At 34.0% G+C, this 19371-nt stretch overlaps 1 protein-coding gene across 1 annotated transcript; it reads right to left on the minus strand.

Annotated features, from left to right (window-relative positions):
* On the minus strand, positions 1 to 4847 carry LOC107910322 (kinesin-like protein KIN-7N). The gene is made up of 17 exons (XM_016838138.2): positions 4624 to 4847; positions 4452 to 4541; positions 4237 to 4355; positions 4028 to 4141; positions 3862 to 3943; positions 3709 to 3776; positions 3550 to 3627; positions 3304 to 3446; positions 3116 to 3218; positions 2916 to 2996; positions 2427 to 2495; positions 2297 to 2356; positions 2043 to 2189; positions 1084 to 1356; positions 852 to 938; positions 589 to 747; positions 1 to 498 (listed from the first exon to the last, which is right to left on the minus strand). The coding sequence occupies exons 1-17, from the start codon at positions 4766 to 4768 to the stop codon at positions 133 to 135; spliced, it is 2184 nt and encodes a 727-aa protein (XP_016693627.2). The 5' UTR covers positions 4769 to 4847; the 3' UTR covers positions 1 to 132.
* Positions 4848 to 19371: the final 14524 nt, after the last annotated feature.

A 19371-nucleotide genomic window follows, 5' to 3' on the forward strand; every position in this document is an offset into this window, starting at 1 on the left:
TACAACAAAGGAAATTTTCATTCTGCAAAGGACAAACACTACTTTGAAGGAATTATTGGAGTTCCTTTTTTGCTCACTACACAATATTGACACAACCCATGAAATGTAGAGAATATATGTAGCAAAAAGAGTTCAGAAAATCAATGTCCTGAAGAATGGAACGAAATATCCTAAAATCATCACGAAAAATAAAACCAAAATGGATACATGGTATCTTGACCAGGCAACTACCTCAAAGTTGCAGCTGCATGGAGTCTTGGTTTGTTTATCCTCAGAGCTTGCTGTTTCGGATAGAATCAAGGATGTAATTGTGCTTTTTAGCTTTTCAGAAAGCATTTTGTTGTATTCTTGTATTAGAGAGTCATTCTCAGATGACAATTTGTGACGATCTGTTGTGTTTGAGATACTAGTTTCCATAGTCGAGAAAAGGATTGACCCAATTTCACTTATGCAACGGAGCAGTTTTGCAGTTGAAGATTTCCCATCAAATGTATACCTCTGTTTCGAAAGGATGGCAACAAGTAGGTTAATATTTTCATACAAATTAGAAATGAAAAGTTGAATTAGACTAACATAATGCATTTTGACCTGCATCTTTGACAAAACTTCCTCGTATGTATCTTTAAAACTTGTCACAGAGCCGCACAACCTTTGAGGCATTTCCCTAGCTAGTAATGCTTCTTGTTTAAGTTTAGATATATCACCCTTTAATCTATCCTTCACTTCTATATCTTCTGCAAGCTTTCTCTGTGAATGCAACAATTGAAACAGTGGAAGTATGAATTGTCCAGAAATTTAGTGATGAAAATGTCAAGTCCCTAAGGTGGTTAAACAAGTAGCAATGTACTGACCTGGAGTTCGTTCTTCTCTTCAGTGACAAGTTCTAGCCGTCTTTTGAGATTTTGGAGTTCCTTTCTGTATTTCTTATTCAAATAATTCTGAAAAAGAAACCATTTATTAAATTTAACTTATGCAGTCCTTATTACGACCAATATCGATTTATGACAGAGAAAGGCATTACTAAAAACACATGGGACGGATTGAAAGATGGAAGATGAAATGACTTTGAAATTATCAACTCACAGGAGTAACATCTTCTGGTGGAAAGGATTGAACTTTTCTTGCAGGTGTTGTTTGAAGTGAATCCAGGTCTGCTATGTAACCCTTGTTTATTTTGAACCAAGTGTCTTCATCAGCTACATCGCTAAAAGAATCTGGAAGGGGACTGAAGTCTGGCAACTGTGAATAATTTGATCTCTTGGCGACAAAGGCCTTGGGAGCTGCTTTAAAACAAGGTGTTTTAAAATCATCTCCCCTATTATGACATTCTTCTGTTGGGCTTTCTTTCATGGATCCCTGCCCTCACCAAAACCAAACTTATAAATTGTCCTCAGCATAGAAATAACAACACCAACAACATAATTGACTGTAAAATAGCGGCCATAAAAGAAGAATTGACCCTAAAATAATGAATAATTCTTTGATCGGTCAGCTTCAATTTTGATGTCAAACTTCATATTAGAGAATGGATTCCTAGAGACGAAGTAAAAGATTATAAATACATTAATAATTAATCATATGATTAGCTCTGCACCGATTTAGAATTCATATCAATTGGTCCAAATTTCCAGATGACAAAATAAAATAATACTTGCAACCGCAGTTCAGTTACGGCCTATACTTCATGTGTAAGTTTGAGCCCATTAAAAGTAACACATTGCTGTCAATAGAATATGGTAGAGGAAGTTATAAAGGGAACATGTAATGCAGGAATAGATGTACTTCATTAGCATAAGATTTGTGATTACGTGTATTACTGAAAGGGGTAGCCGAGAAAGCAGAATGAAAAACTTACAATTTTTAATGATAAATCAAGTGTTCTAAAAGATAGACGGATTGTTTTCCAAGTAACACTGCTATAATATACACAAACTAGGTGATCTTCTGGCCTAGGAACCACGCAGCACAAACAGAATTTAGAAGCACACTGAAAAGAAATAGGAATTTCTTTACTCTTATTTTGCAGTCTGCACAAGTTATACCTGACTAGAGCTTCCATCACCATCAGAAACCAAACTACTTAGGTTTTCGATCATCATCAGCTGGTCTCTAATGTACTGATCACGCTCTTTATGTGATCTTCTTTCTTTTTCTAGTTCCATTTCAAGCTTTTCACGCTCTAATTCATACTGAACTTGGAATACAAGCAGATAAAAAATGTGTTAATGTAAATGTTAATAATTGGTGCTAGAAGACTATAAATCTATAATCCTTCTGAAATAAACAAATAATGAACCTTAAGCATATCATTCCTCAGCTTTAATATCTCTTGCTCCAGCACCTCAGCATGAGATCCCTGAAAAAAGGTGACCAATTTTAGATTGCCTTTTTAAGTCTAATATTAGCTTATGTCACCTGATCCTCACCTGAAGCTTCCAGCGTAGCTCCTCTATCTCTAACTTTTGCCTTTTCAGTAGGGCTGCATCCGTCAAAACCTAGATACAAGTTAAACTATGATTAGCTTCATTTCAAACTCAATGCCAAATCAATTAAAACAAAAATTCTAGATGAAAACTTGAACTCTTACTCTGTCATGTAACAACATAATAAATACTATAAATCCTATCAAACGTATATGCATGCGGAAATCACATAGAGGTATGTTTAAAACACAAATTTGGTGAGAGAACATTTTATGTTAAAAGTTGATTTTTTAAAGTTTACTCAAGAATTATTATTGGTGTGGTGGTAAAGAATTTATTTATTTCCTAACTGAGTTGGTACCCGGTTAACCCATGACACCAACTCAGTCAGGGGTTCTATTAATAATATAGATTTTATGATTTATATACAAGCTAGCGTTGGAAATCCATATATTCTGTGATAATGTGGTGCAATATAAGAAAATGACCAACCTCATTCACTTGAGCACAATTAGTAACTCGTTTAGCTCTGCTAGCGAAAAGGAGAGTTCCCTTCGTCTCCTCAATATGAATCTATAATAAAATTAAACCAGAATGCTCAGTTGAGAGTCATTTTCATCTTCCCTTCTCAAAAAGATAAGAAAACCAAAAACAAGCCATTGAATAACCACATACAGTCGAAGTAAGCCCACCTCTTCAGGAGCTACAGTACATATAATTGAAGTTTTCGCATTCCCTCCTAGAGCAGGCTGGAGTATGCGGGTTAATTTACTATCACGATAAGGAATATGTGCCCTTTACATGTCAATAATTCATATAATTAGAACATAGTTATTCGATACAGATAAGTTACTTCTCACAGGATAAGCAAAACAAGTACCTTCGTTTTGCACTATCACTAAGTTTGTTAATTACATTACCAAGAACCATTAAGCTCTTGTTAATATACTTTCCTTCCTTCAAACGTACTCCACCAGTTCCAGTCTTAGCAATCCGCTCAGAACCAGCCAAATCAACCAAATTCTGCTTTCAATTAAAGGAATTAAAATAACATTCATAAAACTAATGGGACAAGGTATAAACTAGATAAAAGGGGGGAAAGTCTATAGTAATATAAGGTACATACCAAAACTGAGACGCGTATGGCATCACTGATTGAATAATCACCAAAAGAGCCCGTATCCTTTCCCTTGCTTTCTATCACCTAGTAATGTAAAATAAATACAACGAATATTAAAAGTAAAATAGTAATATTCATGTTCAACAATATGTTAAAAGACCATACCACTCTGAATATTGTATGAGACCTACTACTTCGTGCATTCATATTTGTCTCACCAAAATGCCTATTAACTGTAAGGAAAATGATTTAAACAAATTATTAAAAATAAACAACTACCCAGTTAAACCAATGGCAAAAATAAGAAGTTTAAAGGACCTTCTCCAGACTCCAGGAGCTTCATCACTTGTTCAGCATTGTTCACAATTTCCTCCCTAAGACCCGCAACGAAAATCCCACGCTAAAACAAACAAGAAAAAATCAGTTAGTTTTGAGCATTATGGTACACATTTGATACTGCATCAAAGTTTAATCAATGGCTGACCTCTAAATTCTCATGAATCTGCAATTTCTGATTCTCTACAGCAAAAAGGTCGTTAATTTCTTCATTGTAAATTTCCATGTAGGAAACTCGGATGAGAAACTCTCGATCAGAAATCTGGGAATTCAATTCAACAACAAGAAAATCAAAGCCAAAGCTTCTAAAATATATCGTTAACTGCTTCGGGAAAGAACCAAATTTCGTTAAATTACCATATTTATTTTCTGAAATATATCGTTAACTGCTCGATGAATAATTCCGGGATCGTTAGATGAACCGTTCATAGTGAAGGTCTTGCCGCTGCTTGTTTGCCCGTATGCAAAAGCCGTTCCTAAAACATAAATAAAATTGTAAATCATATACAAATTAATCAATTTTTATACCAGATCATCAAAATTAGGGCTAAAAAAGGGGATAAAATGTAAACCGTTAAAGCCGTCGACAGCAGCATGAATAATATCCTTAGTAAGAAGCTCGTAAATATCTGAATTCGAGCAATTCTCATCGAAGACATGATCTAGAAACAAAAAAAAAAAACACTTCAAGGAATGAGAATTGGAATTGGGAAGGTAAAAAGGATTTGGGAAATGAAAATTTACCGAAAGTGTAAGAAACGCCGGAAATTGGGCTGCCGTGGAGCTTGTGAAGAGAGATTTGATTATCATCGACTCCCCAGAAATTTGAAGAAGAATTTTCATGGCAAATTGGAGGTCTTACTCTCACTGCTACGCAGATCTTCTCCATTTTCTTTTTAAACGTTGAGTTGCAGAGCGAGAGCTAAGGCGGGATCTTTATGCATTGTGAAAACGGGGGAATTTGTATTTGAATGTTTTGGATTGACGGAAATGCCCTTAAAATGGAGGATTGGATGGGTACTCGGACCCTAAAGAACATGTCTACTGGCCCAGTTTCTTTGGGCAAGAGAATAGCCCACATGCCTCAGTTGGATGATTGTATCAACCTTACGAGAAGCCCATGTAATTTCCAAGGGCCAGCTTAGATACTTTCCACTTTTGTAGTTCTTAATGGTATAGAATACAACATAATTGTGGAAGAAAGTTCGATCAAAATTAAATATTTAAAATGGATAATGATAAAATTTCTCGATATTTCTACTTTCAAAAACAAAGTTAATTCTAACTAGAGTGACACGTGGATAAATTTTATATTGCCACATGGCTTGGCATTTTTTTTTGGTTAGAAAAATGGTTAATCAATCAAGTCTAAGGACTTGAAAAAAAATTATATCAAAGAATCTATGAAAAATGCCAAAATTAGCATATCTATTTTTAACAAAAAAAAAAGATGAAAAATATTTTATTAAAGCAATTAAATTAAATTAAAAGTAATAACAATTTTTATTTTCTTTCACGATAATCCCTAGCCTCTGCCTTTACGTCATTGTTTAGCCACCGTCCGTCCTTCATTCAAGTCGAAAAAGGGACCGAAAGATTTACCGCTTCCTTTGCTTTCTCTCTTCATCACAAAAACTAGTATCGGCGAGCCTGTGGCCATCATCCCATAACCCTTATCAAAGAACTAGTGTAGCCGATTTTTTTTTATTTTAACTGAAAATTGCTCTACCCTATTTAAACCTTCTTTTCCCCAAAAACAGCTTTGAATCCCCCAAATCTACGGTTGAAACCTTAAAATTGAAAGAAGTTCCTATCTCTACCGTCCACCATAAAATCTCCTCTATTCAGAATATGTGCTTTTCCATGACCCTAGCTCCGTCACAGTTAAGATTTGAGAGATAGCATTGGAATCGACCCTAAGAAATATAATAGATACACATTAAAAGATTTATTAAAGTATAGAGGTAATCAAAGAACCTTTTTTTCATTAATATTTGACAACTTCTTATTATATTTTGATAGGTCTACTTCGGTTATAACAAACGTTAACTAAACATGTTAATGCCAAACTTCTGTTATTAATGAATTCATTCCAGATTGGAGAAGAGACATAGGAAAACGAACAGGGCTTTGAATCCTTAAGTATCATTTTTCTTGCCAATGAAGCCTTCGGCTTACATTATTTAATTGATTTTTTAGGGTAAACTATATAGATTGTTACTCAATTATTAGTTTATTTTTGTTTTGGTCATTCAAATTTTACTTTTATTTTAGTCACTAACATTATCGAAATTTAATATTTTAGTCACTCCTCCATTAAATCACTAACATAATATTGACATAGTATGTTTATAGACATAATAACAAATTTAGCCCTATAATGTTTATAAGTTCTATCAATTTGATCCTAATTCTAAAAAATTCAACAGATTTATCCTTCAACTCTACACATTCTGCCAATTTAGTCTTAATTCTTAAAAATTTAAAAATAAAAATAAAATATTTAAAAATTCATTTTCAATAAAATGATACAAAATTATAAATAAATACTCATTTTTCTTCTATTCTAACATGTATTTTTTTTATTAAGTAATAATTTAATAAGTAAAATATTTTTTTTCTTGTTTTTAGTTTTATTTTATATATAATAATTTATTTATTATACGTTTGACCTTATTACCCAGTTCTTGCTAAATTTGTTGAGTGCTGGGCACTACCTTTAATCACAATTATTGGCATCAACCACCCTTACTTATAACTTCTTGATTTCTACATCCTCCATCATCGTGCTATTAAACTAGGAATCAATTGCGAAGCTAATAGCATAACCTTCCACCTATTGGTCTCCAAGCTCTCATCCTCACCTATGTATCCCCAATTATGCCCCGCCCTCAAGCATAACCTCAAACGCAATAAACTCATTCTGAGCAACAACCTAAAGACATCGATTCTTACCTTTTTCGGCCTCATGCTGTGGTGTTTGACCCGACCTGAATGTGGCAGTTATTAATGTTGAAAAAAATGGTAAAAGCTAAATATGCTTAAGTTTTCTTCGTGATTTTTTCTCCTTAAATTGTTTTATTTATAAAATTATTATTTTAATAAATAAATGTCATATTAGAAAATGAGAAAATATATATATATATGCATTTATTTATAAATATTTTATAATTTTTATATGTATTAAACTAGGAATCAATTGCGAAGCTAATAGCATAACCTTCCACCTATTGGTCTCCAAGCTCTCATCCTCACCTATGTATCCCCAATTATGCCCCGCCCTCAAGCGTAACCTCAAACGCAATAAACTCATTCTGAGCAACAACCTAAAGACATCGATTCTTACCTTTTTCGGCCTCATGCTGTGGTGTTTGACCCGACCTGAAGGTGGCAGTTATTAATGTTGAAAAAAATGGTAAAAGCTAAATATGCTTAAGTTTTCTTTGTGATTTTTTCTCCTTAAATTGTTTTATTTATAAAATTATTATTTTAATAAATAAATGTCATATTAGAAAATGAGAAAAAATATATATGCATTTATTTATAAATATTTTATAATTTTTATATGTATTAAACTAGGAATCAATTGCGAAGCTAATAGCATAACCTTCCACCTATTGGTCTCCAAGCTCTCATCCTCACCTATGTATCCCCAATTATGCCCCGCCCTCAAGCGTAACCTCAAACGCAATAAACTCATTCTGAGCAACAACCTAAAGACATCGATTCTTACCTTTTTCAGCCTCATGTTGTGGTGTTTGACCCGACCTGAAGGTGGCAGTTATTAATGTTGAAAAAAATGGTAAAAGCTAAATATGCTTAAGTTTTCTTCGTGATTTTTTCTCCTTAAATTGTTTTATTTATAAAGTTATTATTTTAATAAATAAATGTCATATTAGAAAATGAGAAAATATATATATTCATTTTTTATAAATATTTTATAATTTTTATATGTATTTTCATCAAAAATGAACTTTTAAATAATTTTTAATTTTATTTTTTTTAAAATTTTTAATTTTAAATTTTTAAAAATCAAGATTAAATTGATAGAATGTGTAAAGTTGAAAGTTAAATTTGTTATTTTTTTTAGAATTGTGACCAAATTGATAGAATTTGTAAATATTTGAGAGTTAAATTTGTTATTATGCCAATAAAAAAAGTCACCCAACCTTCCATTAGCAATTTAACAAAGGAGCGACCAAAATATTAAATTTTAACAATATTAATGACTAAAATAGAAAATTTTAAATATGAGTGATTAAAACAGAAACATGCAAATAATTGATGACTATTTATATAGTTTACCTTTTTTTATTAAGTTGTTGGTCTACTAAAAAAATTACATGTGTTCAATTTGATTGATATTAAGTACAGGGTTTGATTTTTGTGTTTGTAACTCATTTTCTTAACTCATTTGATTATTATAATACAATTGCGTGCATTAAGAAAAAAGAAACTTTTTGGTGAATGTACTTGGTATGTCTTTCTAATTTAAGGATGAGATCAAATTAATCCATCTACTATTAAATGGATTAATTTAGTACCTAAACTATTAAAAAACTTCAAGTAAACTCAAATTTTAACAGAGTTAACATTTACTGTTTAAAAAATAATCTCATTTTACTATTTAACATTATTATATTTTAAAAGCATTCTGCAAATAAAATACTTATTTGGAGGTGACCTGCAAATGAAAAAAAATTCATATTGTTTTTGAATAATAGATGTTAACTCTATTATAATTCTGCATTATTTGATTCATTTTTTTTTGAAAAATGGCTTCCATTTATTGAAGGGAAAAAAGGGAAACATACAAAGCAAACAATAGAACATGCTGCTAGCAACACTATCCCAGTACAAATAGAAAAATCAAGAAAACCCAACAAACCAACCAAAAGCATCTAGAAGGCAAAGAAAGGAAAGAAAAAAGTCCCCAAAACCGCAGCAACCAAGAAAACACATGGAAGCCAAAATTCTCCAATGCCCAAAGGTAGACCAAGACGCGCAAGACGGTGGATAGGCCAAGGACGAAGCAGGTAAAAATGTAGGGATATTGATTCGAAGAACCATAGAAGGGCAAAGAGCTAATCGGGAGGGTTGACCCACCACCTATCAATAGCAACTGCCGATTCAACCTCCAACAGAACCTCCTCTACTCAAAATTAATCATGTGCCCATCAAAATCTTAGAGACGCAAGCAGGTGAGTGATAGTCTTTTGTTTCCCATAATAGTGTGTAATGGTAAGATCAGTGAAACTGGTAAGCAGACTATGTTTACCCTCCTTAATAATAGCCGAAATTTCTTACCTGCCTTCTGTTAGAGCATGCCCAAAGATCAATCATGAGATGGTTGTAATAACATACTTGATTTATCATGTTTATTAATATAAGGCGTTACCATTATTTTTCCAGTTTCTTTTCTGTGTGTATAAATAAACTGTTTTATAATAATGTCCTGAAAATAATATGATCATTCTTAAAAGGTCTTTAGTCAAGTATTATTGTTGGCTAGGACAACAATAATGCATTAAGACTAACATGTAGTTGATTGATGATAAAGAGTTGTCATTGATATAGAATGTCAAAATCGATACATGAATATGTGTGTTAGAGAACAACATATTGGACGACCCGTTATGAGTATGTTTCTTGGATTATTATGTAATTGTCACAACATTACTCATAGTGATTAATATGTATATGATCTTCAGACTTGAGATCATCATAATCCCAACATCGTGAGTTGTATATTTTGATACAGTCAAACATACACCGTAACTGGTTGTTCTATAAAGGTTGATGTTGGATATACCACGATCTGTGTAGAGGGATATGGTTGATCGATATAGGATAAGTCCCTCCTACATAATGGGAGTAATATCTTAGGTCACTTAATTGAGTGAGACTAGAAATGCATGGCCATGCTCAAATAAGCTGATATGAGATGTCATACTTATTTGTATATCATAGTCTACTTAAGATATCAAGGAACGTGGAATGGACTATGCAAGTATGACTATTCCATGACTTGTGTCCAATCCAGGGATAAAGGACTTAAGGATTATTGCATGAAAGATTAATCATAAAAAGGTTATGTCGAATCATTATTTCTTGTGACTTAGGTAGCAATGATGCATTGCTAGGTGCCACTCATTGTTTGTAACATTAGAATCGTTCCAGTATTACTGCTAATGTTACAAGAACCTACAGGGTCACACCCTATAGTTGAAATGAACGGAATAAAACATAGTTAGTATTGTGTTTGGTTGTCACTTGAATTAAATTAATTATAGAATTAATTTAATTGGGTAATCAAATATCGAATACATTATATGTACAAGGTTGTTGTACGCATAATGAGAACATGAATTTGGTTCGTATATAAATTCAAATAAATATATAGTATACCGAAATCATTATTATAATTAATGTAATTATAATTTTCGATTTAAAAATATTGTTATATTTATTTAATTTCTAGAAACCCTAAAAATAGATATAAAATCTCATTTTTTCTTTGTTTGGTGGGTCTAGCAGCCGTCAAAGAAAAGTATTTCCCAAAACAGTTTTGTTGATTCCTTCCGTTCATTGTCAACTGGGTGGATTACGTAGAGGCCGAAGTCACAATAGATTGCAACTTGATTCGATAGTAGATCAGATTACTCGTTGCCGAGGCGTCGCTGTCTACTAAGAATAAAGATTCGGTAATTTCGAAACCTTTATTTCACCCCGATTCGTTCCTCACACATGGATCCATGGTTAGGACCGCTGGATGTTTTATTTTTTCGCTGCACCGTAGGGGTGTCGGCGTTCCAACATCTTATGTGTTGGAGTAGAGCTTTCGAATGAGCTTTCGAATGACATGCAACCAATCCCCATACAAAACAACTCTTTGTAGAACGAAGTCACAAGCAAACTCCACAAACCAAACAAAAGCCAATGCTTTTGCAGCAAAAGCGGAGAAGACATGGCGATGAAGTTGTGTGCATGCACCCAACACCTGGCCATGGCAGTCATGCACAAGCACACTAGAGCATGATGTGCAATCGCGTCCCTTATACACAACTTCAAAGTTTACCTTTACCAAAGGATCAATTATAAGGTGCTACTACTCGACAAGCAAACCTACTAAAACCCCAACAGTCACATCGACGGTAGACAGATCTTGGAGATACGAACGAATAAAGAAGATGACCTCTAAAGAAGTATGGTGAAGCCCACCATGGTGCCCATGGTTCCTCGTCATCTAGAGAACCCAAATCATAGTAAGTATCAACTCTATCAAGTCTCTAGAATAAGTTGTAAATAGGAATCGAGCCAACTAACAAAATTAGCATCGTTGTATGACACAAGCCAAGTAATTCGCAGGTTTTCCCAAATTGAAACTGCTAAAGGGCAATCCTGTATGACATGGAAGTCATCCCAGGTACGGTTCGACATTTAGGATAGTACTGAGTTGGAAATCACAGTTCAGAATACTTACAGGATTGGCACCGGATATTCGGTGTACCACTTGCTTAGTAAAACTATTTCAAATCATTTGGAAATCAATCAATTTTTTGAAAGCTCATTTTTTATAAAATCCATAATCCACAGCCGAGTTTTGCAACCCGAGTTTTGTAACCTGACTCTGATACCACTAAATGTAACACCCCAAACCTAGCCTAGATGTTATGGCTGTATCTGGCAATGTCACACGATATTGTTTTTGAAACCTTGTTGTTACGATGAAAATATTCGATGTTATTATCTTTAGTAAACCTTTGTTAGAACTTAGGAAGTCGTCTGTATTCATTTAAAACATTTGTTTTGAAACATCCCTCGTTGTGGAAGCTTTAATAAAACAGTCTAAGTGATCATGCGTTTAGAAAATACTTTAACTTTTTAAAAACCGAATTTCCTATGACCAACAAGTATAAATCCATAAAGTAAAATAAATAAATAAAAACCCAAATTTAAAACTAAAGTCCCAGAAGGTCCTTAAATTACAACTCAAATAATCAATAATAATCCAATCATAAATCGTAAATTGAAAACCATGAAGTCCAAAATTTATTGTAGTCACCGCTGAGTCCTCCGTCGCACCGATCCGTTTAAGTCTGGGGATTACCTGTGCACATTAAACAAAAAGGGAAAGTTTACGCAAACTCAGTGTGTAATCCCACAGAAACAAACAAACAATTAGTATTCACAATGCACAATTGAACAGTATTGGGCCTAACCCCTTTTCAGTATCAGTGACAGTTTAGGCCTTAGCCCATCTCAGTACAGTGTCAAAAATGCAGTAGGGCCTTAGCCCATCACAGTAGCAGTAGCAATAACAGTTATGCAGTAGCAAAATCCTACCCAACCAGCCTCTACACACCATCTCCGTCCGACCCTAAATTCCATATGGGGATATAATCAACCCATCCATCCCTACACTCCAAGTAGTATTGAATGTGGCACAAAACAGTAGTTTGCAGCTGAGTTGCCAGTAAATTAGGCTTAAAGCCTTTCAGTATACTTCCTCCGAATAAAAACCCCCAACCCAATGCAATGCAACATACCATGGATGATATGCTATTATGCAATTTCAGTACATATATTCAGTTCAGATATTAACATGCTTAATACAGATACCATTCAGTCAATTTCACACATTTAGGGGTCTAAGTAGCGCTTATCGACCTTACAGTAGGTTCATAATCGACTTGGGCGACCTGTGCAACCTTAGAAACATTTCGGTAAAAATGGGCATACACGCCCGTGTGGGCCCGCACACTCGTGTGGCCCACTCGGCCCAAATTGGTCTTGGCCATGTGATCCATTTTTAATATACTATTTACTTATATGTTCATTCAAAGCTGTCTACTTGAATCATTGTTACTAAATTATTTATATCTTGAGCTACAGAATTCCAAATTAAGGTTAACTTGATGTTTTCGAAACTAGACTCAAATACCTTTCTACCATAAAATTTTCAGAATTTATAGCTTATCAAATAAGTACAGTAAAATCTTCAAACTTATCCCTATTCTGCTATTTGACAGCTTCAACCTTTCCTTACTAAAAATTATTTATCTTTTGGTACAAAATTTGGATGATCTTTCCGTTTATTTCTCTTGAAAATAGACTCATTGAGGATTTAAAATTATAAATTTAAACCCCTAATTATTTTTTTTACATTTTTTTATGATTTTCCAAAGTCAGAATAGGGGAACTCGAAATCATTTTGACCTTGTCTCGTAAGCTTTATTATATCTCATAATTTACAATTCCATTACTTACATTGTTTTTTCCATGAAAAACTAGACTCAATAAGCTTTAATTTTATATTTTATTCAACCTATAACTCAATTTCCACTATTTTTTTATGATTTTTCAAAGTTAGACTACTACTGCTATCCAAAACTATTTTAGTGCAAAATGTTGATTTCCAAGTTTATAACACCCTTATTTCCTTTCTCTACAATTTTTCTCATCATTTTCTCTTATTTCTCTTATTACTTGACAGCAAGCAATTTTGACTTTTCACCCAATCCTATTTTCTGCGTTTCGGGTACCTGGTATCGTTTCTGATGTGTAAGCACTCCTAAGCCTCCAGAACCTAAAAATCAACCAACATATCTCCAGATTAATCACTTAATTCGTTTTTAATCAATAAATTTTGGAAGGAACTCGACTAAAAACCTAACAAAACCCTTACCTCGCTTGAGAAACCATGACTTCGCACAATCATAGCGTCGATTCAAAACCACAAGCCTCTTGATTAACTTCTAAACACCAAAAAGGAATCCCCCTTTTAGAGATTAACCAAGAACGATTAACAATAGACAAAACCGTTACTTACCGAACATGCGTAACCAACGATGAACAACCGAATCAATTAGAAAAATAAAGCAACAGAAGGGGGGAAATAATGGAAATTTTTGCAGCAACTAGGGGAAAGAATCGGTAGAGGAGAGAAAAAAGAAGAAGAAGAAAACGCTAGAAAAAGTTTGGGGAATTAAAGAGAAAACCGAAACTCTATTTTTTTTCCAACAAAAAGATAATCAGATTATTTTCTAATAACCTCTCCCCAATTATCTCTTAAAATCACTCCCTATTAACCCACTAAAATATAACTACTCAAAATTTTTCCCCAACACATCTCTTAGCCGAAATTGGAGCAAAATAATTATCTCACTCCATCACAGAGAATTGAACATAGGACCTCCAACACTCCAACACTCCACTTAAACACCAGACCAGCAGGCCCATTCTAATATAAACTTACCAACAATTAAACTTAAGCCCTTTCCATAAGGTTAAGGCTTTATTTATAAAAATACCAAAATCTGCCCAAGTGAGGCTTGAACTTGAGACCTCACACACACACCCAGAACACTTAACCATTGAAGCTGATAGATATTTGTATCATATTTTCACAATAACAAAATTAGATATTTTAGGGCGTTACAATTGTAGAGGTTAAAGAGAGTAGGGACATGGTTCTGGAAGAAACGCCAAGTTGTAATGTGCACTTTAGGTGAGACTTTAGCCTTCCATAAGGTTGTATACAAATCCCTAGAACACGTAGAAAGGTTGTGGGTAGTATGGGAATAGGTCAAATGTGTAGATGATAGGAGCATTTTGTAACCACTACGGACTGTATAGCAACCTGTAGGGTACCCCTTCCAAACAAGCATGCCATCACTGGCCAAACGTGAAAAAGGAATACTCAAGATCTGACTAGCTTCATTTTCTGAAATCATGGATCGCACCAAGGTGAATTTTATTGAGCCAAATCTGGTTGCATTAAATCACCTACCCAACTAACCGACATACTAACGGGTGTGTTCTCAATTCTACAGTTGCCACTACTTGGAAGCTAGCAATCATTTCAAATTGAAATGGATCATCCATTGCCCACCTGCCACCTAAGGCCCTTTTCTAACAAACCCCGAGAGTTCTAGATGTTTCGCCAAGTAAAAGATGGGTAAGACACTAAACCCGTTTGCAAAAAATCCAAAGTAGGGAAATATTTGACTTTAAAAACACGACTCATAAAACAACTCAGGTTTGTCAAAATATGGCAAAATTGCTTTGTAAGAAGAGAAATATTAAAATTTTCCATATCACAAAATCCTATACCCCCATTGCCTTTCAACTCGCACAAAGAATCCCAAGAACAACAATGAAGACCCCTACGTCCTTCCAATTTTTGCCACCCGAACTTACTCATAAGTGCCTTTAAGTCACGACATAATGAATTGGGAACCAAAAAGCATTGCATAGAAAAAGTAGGGAGTCTCTATAAAACTAATTTAATAAAATCCTCTCTACGCCATTGAGATAAAAACCACAAGGCCTAGTCGGAACAGTGGTTTCGGGACCACAAATCCGATGAGGAAAAAATATTTTTACTATATTTTTATGGCCTACAATTTCACAGAATGATTTCGTGAAAATTCTATTCAAAAATTTCGACGTTTGGGCACTCAATTTAGTGTGGGTTTGGATGGGCGATTGGGTGCGGTGCGGTGCGTTTAGCTTACTTTTTGTCTCACGCTACAGTATCGCTACAGTATCTAATCTCACCGCCTTTACACTAACCGCAGGTAAACGCACCGCCCATCCAAACTCACCCTTAGTCAAAATGACTAAACTGTAAAAAGTGCAAAAGTTGAGTTCTACATGTTAGAGGTGTCTAATTGTTATGAAATTTTAAATTCGAGGTACTTATATGGTAATTAGACCATTGGTTAAGTTATGGACAAAAATGGACATGAGATAAGTGAAATAGGAAATTTTTAAGTTAGGGGCATTTTGGTAATTTGGTAATTAAAATGAATTAAAAGGGAAAAAGATGACAAATTGTTCCATCCATCAATGCACCAACAGAAACAATCTTTGTAATATTGGAAAGCCTTTCACTTCTGCCTTTCAACCATAGATAGCAAGCTCAAATAATATTTAGGATTAGTAGTGACACACACTCTCAATAAAGAGCCAAGGCGAGAGCAATCCAATGGAACCACATTAACACTGAAGTAAATCATTAACTTATTAGAATTAACCTATTGTCCTAAACATCGCCCATACTCATCCAAGATAGCCTGAACCATGGTGGGTGAGGCGCGAACTAGACCGACCAAGACGAACTCTATGAAACACCCTGTCACGTTGTACCAAACAAAACAAAAAAAAGAAAATATTCCCCCATACAAAAGAAAAAGATCAGGACTCAAGGGGTTGCCCTAACAGAGACCTGTAAAAGGAAGGAAAGTGTCACCCACAAACCCATTAAGAACAACGGAATAGGATAGTGTATGGACACATAGCATGATCAGGGAAAGCCAGTTAGAGCCAAATCTCATTCGAAGCGTAACAACCTCTAGAAAATGCCATTCAACCTGATCGTAAGTCTTGCTCATATCCAATTTGAGCGCGAAAGAACCTGTTCTCCCTAATCGCCTCTGCTTAAAAGAGTGGAGAACCACATAAGCAATACAAACACTCTGAAATTCATCAATACAAATATCAAGAACCTTAAAACAATTCACGAGCACTATGGAAATAATCTTGTACATCTCGATGTAAAGGCTAATCGGGCAAAACTGTGACATGTGCCTTGGATTTGCAACTTTGGGAATGAGGACAATATTCGTACTTTTTTTCTCAGAGATGGAGACTTCCCTCTGAAGCACCCATAAACTATAACCTCTCAAGCCCATCCTAGATGTTATATTCGAATCTTGAAGGTTACATTAGCCACCGAAATGGCCAAGTAAAAAGGTTCGATTTGAAAATTGTTATCGTCAACAATTTTTCAAAAAACTTAGCACATTTGCATTAAATTTGTTGAAAACACCAATTTGTTAGGTCATTTATATTTTAAATCCAATTTATTAGAAAATCATGTTGTTTGAAAATAAAACTCAGTTGACTTTGTCTACAACCTTTTAAAAACCTTATTTTACTATTATGCAATAGAAAAAATGTTGCATTCAATTTTGTATAAAATCCATATTTGAAGTCATGTTAGGCCAGTTGTTTACTTTGTTTAGTTTCCATTCAAATATCTCATGCATGCAAAAATCCCAAATAAAAATCACCCATAAAACAGTTCGTACTTAATAAAAATTACAGTTCCCCAAAATAAACCACAATGAATTAAGTAAAATCTAAAATACTGTATTATGTGAAAATCTTATATGAGACCTCTGAATATTAAGTCAGACCCTAGTCCTAAGGGTTATCTATAAAGAGTAAATTTGGGGGTGAGTTTAAAAAGCTCAGTGTGAGTCTAAGCAAAAATAGGTACACAATCAGTCAATGAGGCATACTATTAACATATAGTTCATACAATTTATCATGGCATATCAACATATTTTTTTCATGGCATATCAACATATGTATATGACATGCTCAATGATACAGTGCAATGGTCCTACCTATCCATTCGCTACACACCACGAGTTCCTCAAAACTCATCATTCGAATTCCAAAAAAATAAAAGCCAAAGCTCGGTGTGATTAAACCACTAGTAACAGTATGCAATTAAAACTGGCAGTAATATGCAAATACGCTGCCAATAAGATGCGATAAGTCACCAATACTTCACAATACTTCGGGGTGCAATATACGGACTAAAAAATGTTGCAGATTAACCGTTGATACTCCACGGAACTCTTCCGTCACCCTATCAATACCCAAGCCCCACGCAATGCAATATGACATACTTTCAATGAAGCAAATCACACTTTTCAATATCAATCTCAATTCAGTGACATGTTTACATGTATTAAATTTATTGATAACGGTGGCATACTTTTATGCTTTCGATATTAACAATCTTAAACAATGGCGTGCTTTTACAAAAAAAAAATAAACAATGTCAATCAGCGGCATGCTTTAATACTACACATTATACAACTCAAATATCACACAATCAGTCACAATTTTAGGCCTTAAGATTCGGCCATTACCTATTATTACTTACCAATCTTGGTATACCTCTTAATTGTCACGAGGCCGTTCGGTCATGTCCAAATTTAGCATGCATAATTAATCACATGCATGAAATATACCATTTTTTAAACACTAATACACACAAATGTAGAACCCATACCTGGTTTATGTGAATCCGATGCACTAACGTAACCATAACTTCTACAACTTAGATCTAGACAACTTTAGATCGAATCTATACACAACATAAATGAAATTTGATTATAAGGTTCAACTAGAACAAGGATTAATAGTGTCAAATCAAATTCAATTTCTAATCACTTACTCTATTTTGATATATAACAAAGACACAAACGAGTTCCGATGTCACTGTTGATCTGTGACGTTTAATTAGGTCCTCCAATCAAAATAACACTAAAAATTAGTATAGAATATTTGGCTATGGCACCATAACATTCGGTCAAAGTAGAAAATAAAGGAAAAAAGAAACAATATAAGATCTAATCAAAAGAAAAATTACTTACTCCACCAGAACGATAGATTTGAAGAACTAATGAAAAATTCGAGCAGTACAAATGAATTTGGCCAAAGTAATCAGTATTTCAGCAAGAAGAAAAGAATAAGAAGAAGAGAACACAAGTGGCCAGCACAAGGGTGAAGAGAAAATAAGGGAAGAAAAAGGAGAAAAGAAAGAAAAATTGAAAGAAAATAGAAGGGGAGGGGACAACAATAGGGGAAAAGAAGAGGAAAAAGATGAAAAAAAAACTAAATATTAAAATTAGTTTAATATTTAAAAAAATAGTCTTTTGATAATTCAGATAAAGTCTTTGAATATTCAAGTTAATCAAATTTTCCAGTGTTTGAATCAGACTAAAATTTGACAATTTGCTAAGGGGTAGACAGCACAAGCTTTAAAAAAAAGAATTTGCAAGCAAGGGGAATCTAACTCGAGTCACAGAGATGATTTTACTAATATTTAACCACTAGGCCAATAACTCATTTACATTCAAACTTATTTCTAATTGTTTAAGTTTAGGACGTGTACAAGTTGGATAGGAGTAAAAGAACTATATTACTAAATATGCAACACCAATGGGAATCAAACTCACGACCTTTTGAAGCACTAACATTCTCTTAATCAACTACTCCACTTTAAGCTTTTTGTCAACCATTGAGTTTCTAGAAGCACTATAGGCAGAGGCCCAAATAATAGCAAATAAATTTTTAACATAATAATTCTTTCTAGAAAATTTTAACCCCCCAGATTAGGGCGAGACATAAACAATAATCCGTAATATCAGGTCTAATGATATGCTAGTACTTCTGAAAAACAAGGCAAGAAAATCGTCCTTTCCAGGAGCCTTCAAATAAGGCATCCCGATTATGGTTGACCGAATCTCTTGAGGAGTAAACTCAGACATCAAGTCCTTATTCATTTGTAGGGTAATACAAATGTCGATCCCCCTAACATATGAGATAAGTCACCTTCACTGGAAGAGGAGAACATATCAAAATAATATTGTTTTACCACCTCAAACATTGCTTCGAGCGTAGTGT

This window comes from Gossypium hirsutum, chromosome D02, assembly GCF_007990345.1.
Source record: "Gossypium hirsutum isolate 1008001.06 chromosome D02, Gossypium_hirsutum_v2.1, whole genome shotgun sequence".
Taxonomy (NCBI): Eukaryota; Viridiplantae; Streptophyta; class Magnoliopsida; order Malvales; family Malvaceae; genus Gossypium; species Gossypium hirsutum.